At 38.8% G+C, this 17,288-nt stretch overlaps 1 protein-coding gene across 1 annotated transcript; it reads left to right on the top strand.

The window, feature by feature from the left end:
• The first annotated feature begins 2,260 nt into the window (after positions 1-2,260).
• On the top strand, positions 2,261-10,303 carry LOC114050089 (putative 60S ribosomal protein L37a). The gene is made up of 2 exons (XM_027871633.1): positions 2,261-2,307; positions 10,003-10,303. Exons 1-2 carry the CDS (start codon positions 2,261-2,263, stop codon positions 10,301-10,303), a joined length of 348 nt encoding a protein of 115 aa, XP_027727434.1.
• The last annotated feature ends 6,985 nt before the right edge of the window (positions 10,304-17,288 follow it).

Here is a 17,288-nt window from a genome sequence, read left to right as displayed (position 1 = left end):
GGCAAATCACTTAACTTCTATTTGCCTCAGTTTCTTCAACTGTAAAATGAGGATAATAATAAAACTACCTGCCTCCCAGGGTTATTGTGAGTTTTAAATGAGATAATATTTGTAAAGCACTTAGTATGGTGCCTGGTACATAGTAGGTGCTTAATAAATACTTGTGTCCTTTCTTCCTTCATCCACAAGGGTACACTGAACCCTTCAGCAAAGAAGATAGCAACCCATCCAGTCTCATCCTCTGTTACTCTTGTTTATGTCTTCTTGGAAATCCTCCATGAGGGTTCACCTGCATATTTGGGGGCCTTTTCTCCCAGCTATTAAGTCAGACACAAGATAAGATAGACACAGGAATACAGGGCCAGCTCCAGAACTCTCATTTCTTACCACCTTGTTTCTCATGTCCCATTTGCTGTATCCCCCGCCGGAAGTAGACATTTTCAGCACAGGCACCCCTGCTGTTAGAATGGGAACACAGAGCCCTGCTCTTCTAGGTCAGCAGCCCTGTCCTATTTCTGCACATTTGGTGTGCTGACTAATGGCTTGTCCATTGGTGCCAGTTTCCCGTACTGAAGCAAGGGGAAAGTGAGAAGTCTGGATTGGCACCTTATTTTGGGAGCTGTCGTCAAAGGCCTAGCTCTTGGGTTTTGCAAGCCTGGCATTCATCAGCAGCTATTACTACCAGCCTGGACAGCCAGTCTCTGCCTGAGCTTGGCTGGGGAACCAAGCGGTTTTAATCCCTAGCTACAATGTTCCATACACAGCAAGCCAATGGATGCATTGCTCAACTTTTTTGTGCCTTGACTCACCTCTGTTAAATAGGGATTTTACACACACACACACACACACACACACAAATAAATTATATCTGTATACATAAAAATATATATATATTTTGTTATATAGTATACATTATTATATATTACATAATATGTTGTATATATTTGTTATATTTTAATATATGTATATATATACATACAAATATATTACATAATTTATATCATTCTATGTTATATAATTATATCTTCTCATTGTTCAGTCATTTTTCCATCATGTCCAACTCCATGTAACCTCCTTTGGGGTTTTCTTGGCAAAGATATTGGAGAGGTTTGCCATTTCCTTCTCCAGCTTGTTTTACAGATGAGGAGACTGAGGCAAGTAAAGGTAAGTGACTTGCCCAGGGTTACACAACTAGTGTGACTGGGCCAAATTTGAACTTAGGGAGATGAGTCTTCCCAACTCCAGGCCTGGAGTTCTATCTACTGTGCCACTTAGTTGCCCTTATTATGTTATATATTATATACAAATATTATATATGTATATGTATAATACATAACAAATGTATGTGTGTAGTATATATAATACTATATATACTATATTATATTTTATAATATGTAATAGAAAGTAACTATATAATATGTAATACTATATTATAATTTTATGTGTCCATATATGTATGCATGTATATTATATATATATAAACATAAAAATATATAAGTGAGTGTGTGTGTGTGTGTGTGTGTGTGTGTGTGTGTGTGTGTGTGTGTGTGGTTCTGTTCTCTGGATATGAGCTAGATAGGTTAACCCACCACATTATATTTCCAATAGTAGGACTAGCCTTGTGCTGGCCTGCTCAGGCCCTCCTGGCACCGTGAGCATGAGTCTGTGGGAGGACTGTCTGAGAGACAGCATGAGACTAACAAAAGAGTATGGTTATCTAAAGAGAGATTGGTTCTAGTTCTGCTTTTTATATTAACTAGAGAGAGAAAGGAACAAACATTAAGCACCTACTATGTGCCAGGAGCTTTATAAATATTGTCTCATTTCATCTTCACAACACCTCTAGAAGGGAGCTGTATATGACAGTTGAGGAAATGGACAAAAAGAGGTTAAATGATTTGCCCAGGGTCACATAGCATCTGAGGCAGGATTTGAACTCAGATCTTCCTGACTCCAAATCCAGCATTCTAAGCCACTGTGCCATCTGGCTGCCTGCATTTTACATGTAAGGCAATTGAGGCAGACAGAGGCTAAATGACATATTCAGGATCACACAGCTAGTAAGTATTGAAGGCCAGATTTGAACCCAGGTCTTCCTGACTCCAGGCCATAACTCTATCCATTGAACCACTTAGGTGCCTCTAATGGGGACAGGTGATGATGATGACAACTATTACAATATGCTACCCATATAAGATGGCATTCTCTCTTCATCTGATCTGACAATTGGTTTTCTGGCTATTTTTCTCTAGCAGTGGGGATGATTCCCTTGGAGCCGTCCTTACTCTCTCACCTAGTCCCCTTTGTGTCCAATGACACAGATATTCAAAACAGCTGTTGAGAGCTAGAGAGTGTTCTGGCTAGATATGGAAATAGAGTAGAGTTAATTGTCCTATATAAGGATCAAACCCGTGACCTTGGCCTTATGAACACCATGTTCTGACCAACTGAGCTAACTAGCCACAGACAGACTTTAAAAATAGGTTTGTAGGAATTGTAACAGAGCATATCTGTATGACTAAATATTCTAGGCACACCATTAGGCAGGTGGCTCTTTGCTTCCAGCAGCAGCACACTCACTTAGATTTCCTTTGAGACTCACTCAGTAACCCTCAAAAGCCTGTGTTCCAAGTGGCTTTCCTGCCTTTACTTTCGTTTCCTCATTTCACCCCCTTAAAAATTAAATCCTAAAAAAAAATGCTTTTTACCTCCTTTTCAGTATTTAGTAGTATTATTCAATGCTTTAAAAGATCTTTGATTTCAATGGTGTGCTTAGTTCTTCCAATGGACACATCCATAAAATGGAAGAGATTAGAGGAGGTGGCCCAGGAAAGCAGCATAAAGAAGGTTAGATTTAGAGACAAAAGACCTAGGCTAAAATCCAGGCTCTGTCATTTATTAATGGGAAAGTAACTTTGGAAAGTCTCTTAATATCTCAGAGCCTCAGTATTCATCTATAAAATGAGGGGATTCAATTATGATTTCAATTTGCTGACCATCAAATATGCCTTTCTCTAGAGAGATCATAAGATATACATGTACAATTAGAAGGTCATTGAGTCCAATGGCCTTAGAAATCATTGAGTTCAATAGCTTCATTTTAGAAATGAGGAAACTGAAGCCCAGAGAGGTAAAGGGACTTACCCGCTATCACATGGCTAGTCAGTGTCTGAGGCAAGAAATAAACCCAGGTCTTCCTAACATTCAGTCCAGGCTCTATCTACCATACTGCACTGTCTTTGGCAGATATTCGTTCAGCAAGTATTTATTAAGCACCTACTATGTGGTAGGAGCTGGGCTTTGGCAGTGTTTTTTTTTTTAAAGATCATCTGCAGAACAATAAATGAAGGGACTGGACTGGATGAGCTCCAAGATCTTCCCAGCTCTAAACTCTTACTATGATGACCTCTAAAGGTGTCCTGCAGTTCTGACATTCAATGACTCTAAGTAAATGGTCCTTTGTTTATGTTAACTCCCTGTCTGCTGGAATTTCACCCACACAGAAAATAATTGTCCCCAAATCCAAAGCCTCTATTGAGAACATCATTGTTTCTCTTTCACTGACAAGCAGGAACTGCCCTAAGGGCAAGGGAAGCAGGCACATGGTCTGAGTGTCTGTCTCAGGCCAGGAGGTGCTGCTGGCTTCATTCCCTGGGGCCCTGGGTTTATGCTCTGCTGATGTACAATGACCGCATCCACAACTTGTACATTTGTGCAGCGGAACATAATAACATTTCCACAGGCTCTGCTTGCATCTTGGGTTTCTATGGCATCATTACTCTGAAAAGCTCAAAGTATTTCTAGGGCCATTTAGTTTGGTCAGTTTGAGTAAAGTTCTAAGAAGGCCGTTGTGACTGGGAGTTGATTCTACCTATTTATGTAAGCAAGTTTTCTTTGCACAGAAACACTGTCTCTTGGCTGCAGACTAATTCTAGAATGGTAGAGCTGGAAGATAATATCAACTCAATCCAATTCAACAAACATTTATGTAGGCCTAGTATGTTCAGAGTTACCCACTGACTCTTAACCCAGGGACCGTAGACCCCTTGGAGAACAGAAAACAATGGAGTTATTTCATTGGTTCCAGGAATCCATATGCTCACCAAGCATTGTCATTTTTGTCTTTATTAAACAAACATACTTCCTGTAGACTACAGAAGTGTCTCCCAAATTGCCATTTTTCAAATGCTCATCCAAGCATTGTCACTTTTTGTCTTTATTAAGCAAACATACCTTCTGTAGCCTAAAGAAAGAATGTTTTTGAAATTGCTATTTTTTTCAAATGTATGTAAGAAGTTGTTGGAATTAATGAAGTACAAATCAGCTTAAAAGCTTTTGTCATTCTATATTTTGTTTAGTATCTTTGACATTTTTTGGCATTAAAAAGCTCGCACAAAAAAACTGGGAACCACAGTGTTAGTCACTAGAGGATAGAAAAATTAGTTTAAAAAAAAAGAAAGAAAAGAAGGAAGAAAGAAAGGGAGGAAGGAAGGAAGAAAACACATCTCCCTGACTTCATTGTGCTTATAGTCTAATCAGGACTTACTACACATTCTCTAGAAATTTCAATACAAAATGGAATATGGTAGCTACAGATAAGAGATATAAACAAAATGCTATCTGTGGGCCAAAGAAGAGAAATTAATTTCCAACTAGAAGGATTAGGGAAGACTTGATAAACATGCCCAGAGTTTAGAGTGACAAACAAGAATGAGAAGTCTAAAGGCAAGCAGACAAATTTAACCTCATAGGTATCACTAAGACTTAATGGAATGAAACCAATGAATAGACCTAGATGGGTGGGCATACCTAATATAAAAAGAAATAGGATAAATAAACGGGGTGGAGGTAAGGTGAGGTGGCACTGTATATTTAGAAGGTATACTTCTATGAGCAAGTCTAGGAATCAGAGTGAGAAAGCATGATGGAGAATATTTAGGCAAAGGTCAACAAAGGGAGAGCATTTTATAATTAGTGCATACTACAGACCACCTGGGCAGCAAGAGGAAATGGTTAAGAGTTTGGGAAGCAAATCACAAACCTGGCACAGAGATAGGATATAGCAGTGATGGGAGAATTCAATTATCCCAACATCATCTGGAGCTTTCTCTCTGCCAAAAGCAGAGCAGCTAATCACTTCTTGACTTGCCTTAGTGATGATTTCATCTTTCAAAAGGTGAAGAAACTCACAAGAGGGAAACTCTATTCTGGGTCTGATTCCCACTAACAGAGAAGAACTGGTTGCTAGGGTAGAAATGATGGGAAATCGTGGATCACAGATTTTGGAAAAGTAGATTTCAAAGGATTCAGAAGAAAGATGAGTAGGATCTCATGGGCTAAAATACCATAGGGGAAGTCTGCACAGGAGGGATGGGAGATGCTCAGGAATGAAATTCTGAAGACACAAAGGGAAATTATTCTGGTGAAGAGGAAAAATGAAATTTGTCCAAAGAGATTAATGTAGATGCACAAGGAACTAACTCAACAACCAACTTAAATTTTAAGGAAGAAATGTATAGAAGATGGAAGAAGCAAGACCAGTTAGCAGCCTCCAAAGCGATTTTCTTAAAGTGCAGGTCTGACTATGTCACCCCTCTATTCAATAAACTCCAGTGGTCCCCTATCACCTCCAGGATCAAATTAGAAAATCCTCTGTTTGGCATTTAAAACCATTAATAACCCAGCCTCCTCCCATCTTTCCAGACTTCTTACATCTTAACCTCCCTTCCCCATCACTTTTCAAACCAGTGATACTGGCCTCCTTGATGTTCCTGGAATAAAATGCTCCATCTCCTGATTCCAGGCATTTTTACTGGCTTTCTCTCATGCTCTCCCTCTTCCTCTCTGTCTTCTGGATTCCCTGACTTCCTTTAAGTTCCAGCTAAAATCTGCAGAAAACCTTCCCCTGTCTCTCTTAATTCTGCCTTGTCTCTGTTGGCTGTTTCCTATTTATCCTTGATTGCACGTAATTATTTTCATGTTGTCTCCCCCATTAGATTGTGAGCTCCTTGAAGGCTGAGACTATCTTTTGCTTTCTTTGTATCCCCAGTGATTAGTCTGGTGGCTGGCACATAGTAGGTGCTTAATAAATGTTTATTGACTAACTGATGATGATAACTGACATTTATGTAGCTCTATAAGGTTTGCAAAATATATTACATGTATCTTCTTATTTGATCCTCACCACGACCCTGTGAAGTAGATACTATTATTATCCTTATTTTACAGATAAGGAAACCAGGTTTAGAGAAGTTAAGTGACTTTTTTCATACTCATCCAACTGGGAAATATCAGAAGTGTGATTGGAACCCCAGGTCTCTCTTGAATCCAAATTCAATATTCTATCCACTACTTCATGTACCTCTTAATTGACAACTTCCTGGTGATGAGGAAGCTTGAGGGCAGGGACTGGTTTTACTTTTTCTTTTTATATCCAACATTTAGCACAGTGCCAAGAGCAAAATAAGCACTTAATAAATGCTTATTGATTGATTCACATGGAGCTCTCTGGATTTATCTCGATCCTTAGATAGTGGTCTATTACAGAACCTACATTTCTAAGTTGTTGTAGCTTCCTTCAGTTGATTATTTCCTATTTATCCTGTACATAGCTTGCTTGTACATAGTTGTTTGCACATTCTCTCCCCTATTAGATTGTAAGCTCTTTGAGGTCAGGGACTATCTTTACTTTCTTTGTATTCCCAATACGTCTTGCCAGAGCCCAAGCTCATCTTTTCATCTCACTGAGGCATTAGTAGAGAGCTCTTAGGATAAGTACTAGGATAGAGAAAATAAACAATAAAAATTAGGTTAATAATACCTATGAGGAAACTTTAAAAAGAGAAGCTAGACAGATAACAGGATTCATTTTTATATAGAAGGTGGTCAAAGATAGTGTGATCCATTATTCTCTGTCTTATGAAAATAAAAAGAAAATGCCATATACTGTGCGATCACACACTACCCAGTTGTTTCATAAAGGCTTTAGATGAGATTGAAAGAAGATTTTCTAGTAGTAAGGTAGTAAATCAAACAAGATTAATGAATGTGAGAAACAGAATATTCTCTTCTGCAGTTTGAAGAATTGAGAGTGTCTAACCTGGGGAAGAGAAGGCTTAGAGGACATATGTATGATACCTGTTCTTAAGCATCTAAAGGGATATAAAGTGAAAAAGAGCTTAAACTGTTCTGCTTGGTCCCAGAAGGCAAAACTAGGACCTGATGGGGCAAGTTTCAGAAGCATAATTCTGCTTTATGTAAGCAAAAAACTTCTTGACAACTCAAGATATCCAAAAGTGAAATGGACTGTATCAAGAGTCTTCATTATCACTGGAGATGACAGACCATGATGGATGATGGAGGGATGATGATGACAGCAATAACAATATGTTACCCCTATAAGGTGGCACTCACTCCTGACTTGATATATCAGACATGAGCTTTGAGTTGCTGGCCATGTTGGGTTTCTGGCCTTTTGTCCCAGCATTAAGGAAGATTTACATGGAGCCATTCTTATTCTCTCAACTACTCCCTTCTGTTCTAATGGCACATATTTTCAAGACAGCTGAGAACAGCTAGGGCATATTCTGGATGAATGTGTAAATAAATGTAATTGTCCTCCTTCCTGGAGGTCATTAAGGAGTAATAAGAATAAGCTCTAACGTTTATATAGCACTTGAAGGTTTCCCAAGAGCTTTACATAAATTATCATCTTTAAACTTTACAACAACTCTGTGAGGTAGGTGCTATTACTCTTCTTTCTGACAGATGAGGAAAATGAGACTTAGAGAAGTGAAACTACTTGCCCAAGACCACACAACTAATAAATATTAAAGGTGAAATGTCAGCCCTGGTATTCCCAATTCTAAATCTCTGTCTATTGAGTTGATTGGGGAAGTTGCAGATGTGATTCCTATTCATATATGGATCGGACTAGATCTCCTCTGAGGTCTCTTCTAATTATGAGATCCTATGACATGTTGAGGACTGAACTTGATTTATTATATATTCTGATCTTCGGGAAATGAACCAAGAGGCTGCCAATGCATCAGATAGCCCACATTTCCTGAGTGCTTGTGCTCACATAATATTGTGTCTAAACACTGTGAGGGCAGAGATGATAAAGGAAGCACAGTCTCCTTCAGGAAGATTAGATTCTAGCTGGAAAGACAGAGTACAAGGCAGACTTAAGAAGTACGAAGTAGCGTATCAACAAGAGCAAATCATTGTGGCATAGCAAAATCAGGAGAGAAATATACACGATGAATATAATAATAATGTAAATGAAAAACACCAAAACGCTAAAAAGAAGTCAGACTCTAAGTAATTATGATGACTGATGAATGTCCTAGAGAATAAGTTATAAAGCATATTTTCCTCCTCTTGTCAGAGCAGTGAAAGACTATGGAGGCAGAATGCGACATACTGTCAAACATGGTCACTGTATCATTGGGTGTTTAAAAAGTTTTTCTTTAAAAAGGGAAAAGGAAAAAAATAAAATAAAATAAAATTTTTAAAAAGAGAAAAAGACCTTTTGTACAAAATTTTTTATAACAGCTATTTTTGTGGTGGCAAAGAATTAGAAATTGAGGTGATGCCCATCAGTGGTATACATTTGTGAAGGAGTCCTATTGTGCTATAAGAAATGATAAGGGGCAGCTAGGTGTACAGCAGATAGAGCACCGGCCCTGGAGTCAGGAAGACCTGAGTTCAAATCCGGCCTCAGACACGTAACACTTCCTAGCTGTGTGACTGTGGGTTAAGTCACTTAACCCCATTGCCTAGCCAAAAAAACAAAAAACAAAAAAACGAAACAAAGAAATGATGAGCAAGATGGTTTCAGAAAAAACCTGGGAAGATTTATATGAACTGATGCAAAGTGAAGTAAGCAGAAACAAGAGAACATTGTACACAGTAACAACTTAGTAATGATATCAATTGTGAAAAAATTAGCTATTCTTATCAAAACAATGATACAAGACAATTCCAAAGGACTCGTGATGAAAGTTGTCATCCACCTCTGGAAATACGTTTTGCATGATTTCACATGTATAATCAATATCATATTGCTTGCCTTCTGAAAGGATAAGGGAGGAGTGGAAGAGCAGGAGGGAATTTGAACTCAAACTTTAAAAAAAAAGAATGTTAAAAAAATTCCTACATATAATTGGGAACTATTTAATGAAATAAATAAAAATTTTAAAGAGTTTCTTTATTACAAAGGAAGGTTCAATCCTGGAGAGTAATATGTATATATACATACATAGGTGTATAAATAATTATGATGCAAAAGACATCAATAAAATTTATTTAGAAAAATATTAGTATATTTTAATATAACATATATAAATATATTGATAATGAAATATTACAAAATATTACTATATTACAAAATTACTATAAATAATAATAGTCTACTAGTGCTGAAGAGTTGCAGAAAAGAGAGAATGCAGAATTTAGGATTAGTCAGAGAAGAAATTCAAGTGACAGTTAATTTATCAAGTCTCCTCCAAACCATCTGCAGATAAAGTCCCTTTGGCTAAGTTCATTTGACATTTAAACAATGATTCCAGCCAGCCTTAAAACAATGTCAAACACCACAAACAAAAAGCAAAGCCCCATCCATGCTCCTTGTAGCCAACACAGGAAAAGATGGATTTCCTTACACTCTTCAAATCTCTTCTCTGTTTGACTTTAAGCTTAAACCTTCCATAGCACATCCTTAGCAAGAAGGATGTGTGATGGCAGCATCCCCTTTTATGGCTGCTGTGGGCAGCTGAGGATCCTTCTCTTTGCACAGGGAACTGAACCGACTGCAGTTAGGGCTCCCATTAGTTGTGGCTTCAAGTCTATTACCCAGAGGGAGCAGAGTGGAAGGTAAAACCCCTTATGGCGGGTTCAATTCCAAACCAAGCTCGAAGGGGAAGAAATGTAAGGGGGAAGCACTCAAAAAATTGGATTGGAGTTAGAAGGGACTAGGGAGAACACTGAAGCCTCTCTGAGCTCCGGCCCCGCAACTGGCAACATGGCTAAACGTACCAAGAAGGTCGGAATTGTTGGTAAATATGGAACACGTTATGGTGCATCCCTCAGAAAAATGGTGAAGAAAATTGAAATTAGCCAGCATGCCAAGTATACCTGCTCCTTCTGTGGCAAGACTAAAATGAAGAGACGGGCTATGGGTATCTGGCATTGTGGCTCCTGTATGAAGACAGTAGCTGGTGGTGCATGGACCTACAATACCACCTCTGCAGTCACAGTCAAATCTGACATCAGAAGACTGAAGGGCTTGAAAGACCAGTAAAATCTTCTTATCAAATATCAGTAGCCCATAGTCCAACAATAAATGGGTTAATTTATGGAATAAAAAAAAAGAAAAAGAACACTGAACTTGGGCCAGGAGACCTAACTACTTACTTTAAAAAAAAAAAATCATTCAAGTTACCCTGACCAATGCACCCGTGTATCTTACTCCTTTATTAATCTCACAAATTCTTAACATCTTACATTCGGAAGGTACCTCAAAGGCCATCATTCCTGACTTAGTCCACTGTTATTTCCTCTATACTGAGCTACCTTTAAGAAAACACTGTAAGGGGCAGCTAGGCGGCACAGTGGATAGAGTACAGGACCTGAGTTCAAATCCAGCCTCGGACCAAACACTTGACACTAGTTGTGTGACCCTGGTCAAGTCACTTAACCCCAATTGCCTAAAAATAAAAAAAAAAATACATTAAAAAAAAGAAAACACTGCGGTCTCTTGGTCTCCCACCTTGGTCTCCATCTTCTCCCCACTTGAATTCACCTTCCATATAACTGTTAAGTTAATACTGTTAAAACAAATGTCTAACCCAATGACTTTCCTGCTAAGGAAGCTTTAGTGACTTCCTAGGAATTGTTCTAAGCACTGAGGCTACAAATAAGAAAGATAGTTCCTGCCCCTAAGGAGTTTACATTCTAATGGGGAGAAACAACTCACAAAAGAAAGCTGAAAGGGGGAGATTGGGAAAGTATGATTATGGTGGGGTTAAAATGAAAGTGCAACTGGTAGGAAATAAGTGGGCTGTGAGCCCTTGGAGCCTTCTTTAAATGGAGGCTTTGGGAGGATTTCTTTTGCATTGCTCTTTAGCCCTCCAATCAGAGGGCTGAGGCAACTGAGAATAATGATGAGGTGGGAGTATCAAAACTGATGCAATCAAAATGATGAGTTTGCTGGTGATGAGCTCTTCCCCTCTCCACCAGAGCCCCCTCCCCTGTTTTGACACTTCTTTGCCTATCACTCAGCAAATGGACTAAACACCACTTGTCTTCTCTGCCTCACCTTCCCTCTCTTCCTCTCCCTCTCCTCTTCATGCCCATCAGCACTATAAGTAAGAAACCTTGGTATGTTCATCAAAATACAATGTCCTCTTTTTTTTACTCTGTTTTCCATCTTCATCCTAAACATAGCATCTAAGGGCAGGATAGAGAAAAGTATAATTGTGATCAGGGCTTTCCTGATGCTGTGGTGCCTTCTGTAATGGAGGTACCCAAAGGAGCCTGCTATCTTACATGTTGCCAAGTAGGCAATGGGTGTGAGTTTACCATGTTCCCAAGCAAACTTTGGCAAAAGGTCTCCTCTATCCCCCATACCCCATCTCGGGGAAGGAAGGGACTTTCTATTAAGGATCTCTCAGCAGAGGCAACTTGTGCAGGAGTGGCACCTATGTTTTTGGACCTTGGGTTGGGTGGAAAGGGGATGGAACCCGAGGCAATGAAGTTCTTCTTTCTGTGCAGTAGCAGCTAAAGGAGAAGCCGTTAAGAGACTAGTTCTTCTCTCTATGCCTGTAGAATTCGTTCTAGGCAGTTCCCCTCTGCTGGAGAGTGGAAAAGGACTTTATTTACAAACTTCCTCTCCCTAGGGGATCGGGCCCTTTGTTACTTTGATAGATTCCCGACACAGTACTCCTTCCTCTTGCTGGACTTTGGCCCATGATATGATGCATACTGCTTTTGCAGGCTTGTCAGGTTCAATTGTTTTTCAGCTGGAACAATCTTTTAACAAACAGAGCTGCTTAATTCATACCGAGTGTATGTTGGGGGTGGGGAGAAAATCAAACTTCAACACACTAAGTGAATAATGCCTTGTTTGCAGGTGTGGAGGGACAATGAGTGTGTATCACACAATATACTGTGAGATTTGAGTAATATATTGATTAGTTTTGCTGAAATATTTCCCGCCCCCTTTTAAAAAGTCTAGCTGTCTTTTAGGAGAAAGGATATATTGGAAAAGGAAGGTGAGATGAAACCAAAAGTTATCAATATGACTTTAATTAAAAAATAAAATCATGTGCTCAGAAAAACACTTGGAAAGGCTAGTTTGACCCAGGATAACATTTCTTATAGTATCAGCCTTTATATCTAAATTGTGTACCCATTTTGACTTTATCTTGGTATACAGTGTAAGATCTCGGTCTATGCCTAGTTTCTGCCATACTGTTTTCCAGTTTTCCTAGCAGTTTTTGTCAAATAGTGAGTTCTTATACCAGAAACTGGAGTCTTTAGGTTACTCAAACAGTGTATTACTATAGTCATTGACTACTGTGTCTTGTGTCTCTAACCTATTCCACTGATCCACCACTCTATTTCTTAGCCAGTATTAAGTAGTTTTGATGATTGCTGCTTTATGATACAGTTTAAGATCTGGTATGGCTAGGCCGCCTTCCCCTCGCATTTCTTTCCATTAATTCCCTTGATATTCTGGACCTTTTGTTCTTCCAGATGAATTTTGTTATTATTTTTTCTAGGTCTATAAAACCAGGATAACATTTCTGATATAGCTACCTTCTAATGAGCCTTAAACACATGAACACCTACATTTGAGTTGCAATATTTCCACAGCACCAGCCTAGCAAGATTCTGGGTGTAGAATCAAAGCCAATGGTAGTTCATTATAGAATCTAGGGGAGTGAGATTAAGGGTAATTCACACCCTTTTCTACCTTCTTCTTTGGCAAAGGGGAACGCAATCTGGTCTAGAGTAATCCTAGTAACTTCATTCCTATCTCTCAAGGACACTTTGAGATACAAGATTACTCTGGAACTACCTTGTCAGTCCTAAAATTGGACTATCAAGAATAGGAATCACAGAATTTCAGGTTTGGCAGATACCCACCCCAGCATGTGCTTGAACAGGAATCCTCTTTATATTGCCAACAAATGGTCATCCAGCTTCTACTCCAAAGATTTCCATTGAAGGGGAAATTACCATGTCCTAAGGCAGCTTTTTCTATTTTTGGATTGTTCTAAATATTAGGAAGTTTTTAGTATCCTTTTAAATTTCAACTTTTGTTAATGTTTTAATATTATAAACATTTATAGGTTACTATCACTTCAAGAGAGATCTTCTGTAATAAAGTAAAACAGTTAAGCAAAACTATAATACACTGACCTCATCTGAAAGTGTATGTAATACTTCATAACTGGAGTAACCCTCACCTTAATTTTTTTAATTAACAGAAATCTATTTTCTCTCTTTCTCATCTCCAACCCCATAAAAAAAAAAAGACAAAAAAAGTAAATTTCTTGTGTTATACTTGCGCAGGCAAGCAAAACAAACCCCCTCAATGGCTATACAAAAATATATGTCTCATTCCACACCCTAAATCCATTATGTCTCTGTAAGGAATAGCATGTTTCATCCTCATTTCTCTAGAAGAGAGGTGTCAAATGTGCCTACATGTGGCCCACAATACTCCCCTACAGCTAGAACAAGATTAAAAGGTAATTGGGAAGTAGTTAACAAAATAAATAAAAATACAATAAAACATACATAATGTTAACATGTGGTTTTCTAAGTCAATATGTGCCCACAGGCATCCTTTTTGTATAGTTTAATGGCCCTGTTTCTATTTGAGTTGACACCGCTGCTCTAGAATCATGAATGGTCATTGTTCTAATCATAATTCTTACAGCTCTCAAAGTTTGTTTTTACAGTATTGTGGTCATTGCATGACTTGTTCTCCTGATTCTTTCCTGCTCATTGTATTTTCATCACTTTATAAAAGTCCTTCAAAACTGTTCATTTTTATAGTATTGATGTTATAGTATTAATTCTGGAGAAGGAAATGGCAAACCACTCCAGTATCTTGGAGAAGAAAACCCCAAATGGGGTCACAAAGAATTAGGCACAGCTGAAAATACAACAACAAAAGTATTCATTATTCTTCTGGTCCTACTCACTTTACTCTGAATCAGTTCATGTCTTTCCATGTCTTTTTGAAATCATCTATTATCTAAATTTCTTGTAGCACAATAATACCCTATCTCATCCATAAGCTACAACTTATTCAGCCATTCTTCAATCATTGTACGTTCTCTTAGTTTCCAGATTTTTGCCACCTTGAGCTGCCACACATATTGTTGTACATAAAGATTCTTTTCTTCTGTCTCTTTTTTTTTTCCCCTTTGGGGGTATAGGCCTAGTGGTGCTACAACTAGATCAAAGGACACACATTGTTTGATAATTTTTTTGTGTTTAATTCCAAATCGTTTCCAGCATGGTTGTACCCATTCTAAGGTCCACCAACAGGGATGCATCAGTATGCCTGTTTTTCCACAGCCCCTCCAACATTGATCATTTTCCGTTTTTCTCATCTTTGTCACTTTGATGAATATGAAGTAGAATCTTAGAAATGTTTTAATTTTCATTATGAATTTGTTCTTAACATTAAGCCTCAATCTATTTTTCTATAGCTTCCACTCAGGACTCCTGGTTCTGCCCATGGGCTGTAGTAGAACACTCCTAATGTCTTTTCTTTATGACAGTTCTGTGAATCCTTAAACACAACTTATATAGCCACCCTCTACTAATCCCCAGCAAGCTGACTCTTTTCTATGCCAAACGTCTTTTATTTCTTTGACTAATCCTCCCAGTCTTCCATCACCTTACCATTACTCCAACTTGCCAATGGCCTTTCAAAAATGTAGTGCCTATGCCGTCTTGGGGAGGGAGGCGGATAAGGGAGAGGGAAAAAATTTAGAACACAAAAGCTTATGGAAGTGAATGTTGAAAACTAAAAATAAATTAATATTAAAAAAAGAATAGAAAAAAATGTAGTATCTAGAACTAAATACAATATCTCACAAGTGATCTGACCAGAGCATTGGAAAGTGGGGCTATCACCTCCTAAATCCTAGGGACTGACTTTCTTAGTGTAGCCACACTTTACTTCTTTCTGCTGCCGTATTGCCCTGTTGCTTCATAATCAGCTTTCAGTCTCCTAAAATGTCCATCTCTTTTCCACATGACCTATTATATTGTTATGAATGAATGGATGGATGGATGTATAAAAAAAAAAGCATTTATTAAACATTTACTATGTGTAAAGCCCTAGGGATACAAATGGAAAAGGAAAACAGCCCTTACTTTCAAGGAGTTCACATTCTAATCTATCAAGAGTTCTTAACCTGAGGTCCATGGATAGATTTCAGGGGGTCCATGAACTTGGATGGGGAAGAAAAAAAGCACATCTTTATTTTAACTAACCTCTAATTGAAATTTAGCATTTCCTTCAATTATTTAAAAGCATTATTCTGAGAAGGGAATCTATAGGCTTCACCAGATTGCCAAAGGGTCTACAACATAAAAAAGGTTAAGAACTCCTATAGGAGGTTTCAGTTGCAAATCAGATGAAAGCCCCATGGTTCTTAGAGTCCATTGGCCAAGCAGTGGTAATGCATTTTCTTCAATGTCATTTTCACTGATAAAACCACATCTGTTTTTGATGTTGAACCATTTAACAGTGCCAAGGATTTTGGTAGCAAGAACATTCTATTTCAGGAATTCAGTAGCTCTGGCTGCTGGAGTGGGAGAAGGTTGTAGCACCTGCAGAAATAGTTGCCAGGTTGAATTTCCACCAGGGTTGATTCCCTGGATGATGGCTAAGGTGGCTGGGCTGGAGCAGGGCCCACAGTGTTTGGAGAACACTGGAGCACTATTCCGGACCTCTTGAGCTCGAGGTCTAGAGTTGATGCTACTGGAGTCTGAGGAAAAGTGGTGATTGAGATGCTTACATTGGTTTAACTTGCTTGGACGACAATAGAATAGACTAAGGGAGGTTAGGACAGGAAGCAGGGTAGACCAGTGGGGTTGATAGAAGTCTGAATATTAGATGGAAAAGGGGCATAATTGTGGAGGGTCTGCAGGAATAGGGAGGGTGTATGAGTACCATACAGGAATAGATAGGTCACAAACCCCAGGTAGGTAGATCAAACTCTGCATCTGGCATTTGAACTGGGTTGCAGAACATAGACAGGAAGTGGGTTCCTGCTCTGTAAGACAGTTATGGAGTTAAGAAATATGGAATCAGACATAGGGTGGAGGGAGAAGGAATAGAGCAGATGTTGGTCAGGTAGAGAGAAGGATGGTGTAGTATAAGTGGACAGTATGATTAAGGCAGGCAGGCAGAGATCAGCACCTAGGACATCTGGCAGGGTGAATTGGGGACACAGGCAAAAGACCATCAGAAACAGGAGGAAGGATGTAATTACCCAGGGATTAAGCAATAAATGAGCATTAGGAACCTGGTTCCAAGGGAATTAGGACGCTGGAGTTAGAATTGAGACGCAGAGGACTGGGCTGTAGATCATAAACCAGACAATAACAACTCACATTTTTTAAAATAATACTTTAATTTACAAAGAGAGGCAGCATGGTCTAGAGACTAAAGAGCCAACCTTGGAGTTAGGAAGACCTGGGTTCGAGTCCTAGGTCTGATGCATACTGGCTGTGTGACCTTGGATAAGTCAGTTAATATAGTCTAATACCTTAAGTTGCAGAGAAGGTCCCCTTTTGCACTGGTAAAGGGAATTTCCTATACACATAACATAACAGGTCTAATCCCATCCTGTCCCATCTCTAAGTTTGCAAAGTACTTTTTCACTACAACTTCTGAGAGGCAAAGAATGCAAAAATAATTATCCTCATTTTTATAGATGAGGAAACTGAGGTGCAGAGAGGTTAAATAAATTCCCCAAGGTCACACAACAAACAGGCATCAGTTTTTGTGATTCTTGCCAATGTTCTTTCCAGGACACAAAGCTGCCTCTCAGACTTCCTGGGCACATGGAATCAAAGCTATAGAAAATGAAGTCAGCTCCTAGCAAGACTTGCTAATAGATTGCAGGGCTGCTGTCTCCTAAGAACCCTTACCTCAAGAGCTGCTTTAGCCCCAGAGAGCAACATTGAGAGGGAAAGGCTTACTTAGCAGAAACCTCATCTCATTGAATCAACATGCTCTCTCTTGAATC

This window comes from Vombatus ursinus, unplaced genomic scaffold (genome assembly GCF_900497805.2).
Source record: "Vombatus ursinus unplaced genomic scaffold, bare-nosed wombat genome assembly UNPS02014798.1, whole genome shotgun sequence".
Lineage (NCBI taxonomy): Eukaryota > Metazoa > Chordata > Mammalia > Diprotodontia > Vombatidae > Vombatus > Vombatus ursinus.
This window is presented reverse-complemented; position numbering and strand designations above follow the sequence as displayed.

What these genes read in the sequence shown, in the direction of transcription:
- LOC114050089 (XM_027871633.1), top strand. Translation starts at nt 2,261, where the DNA reads ATGATTCCCTTGGAGCCGTCCTTACTCTCTCACCTAGTCCCCTTTGT. An exon ending in TCTCACCTAGTCCCCTTTGT is followed by an intron (nt 2,308 to 10,002) that starts GTCCAATGACAC and finishes AGCCTCTCTGAG; the next exon opens with CTCCGGCCCCGCAACTGGCA.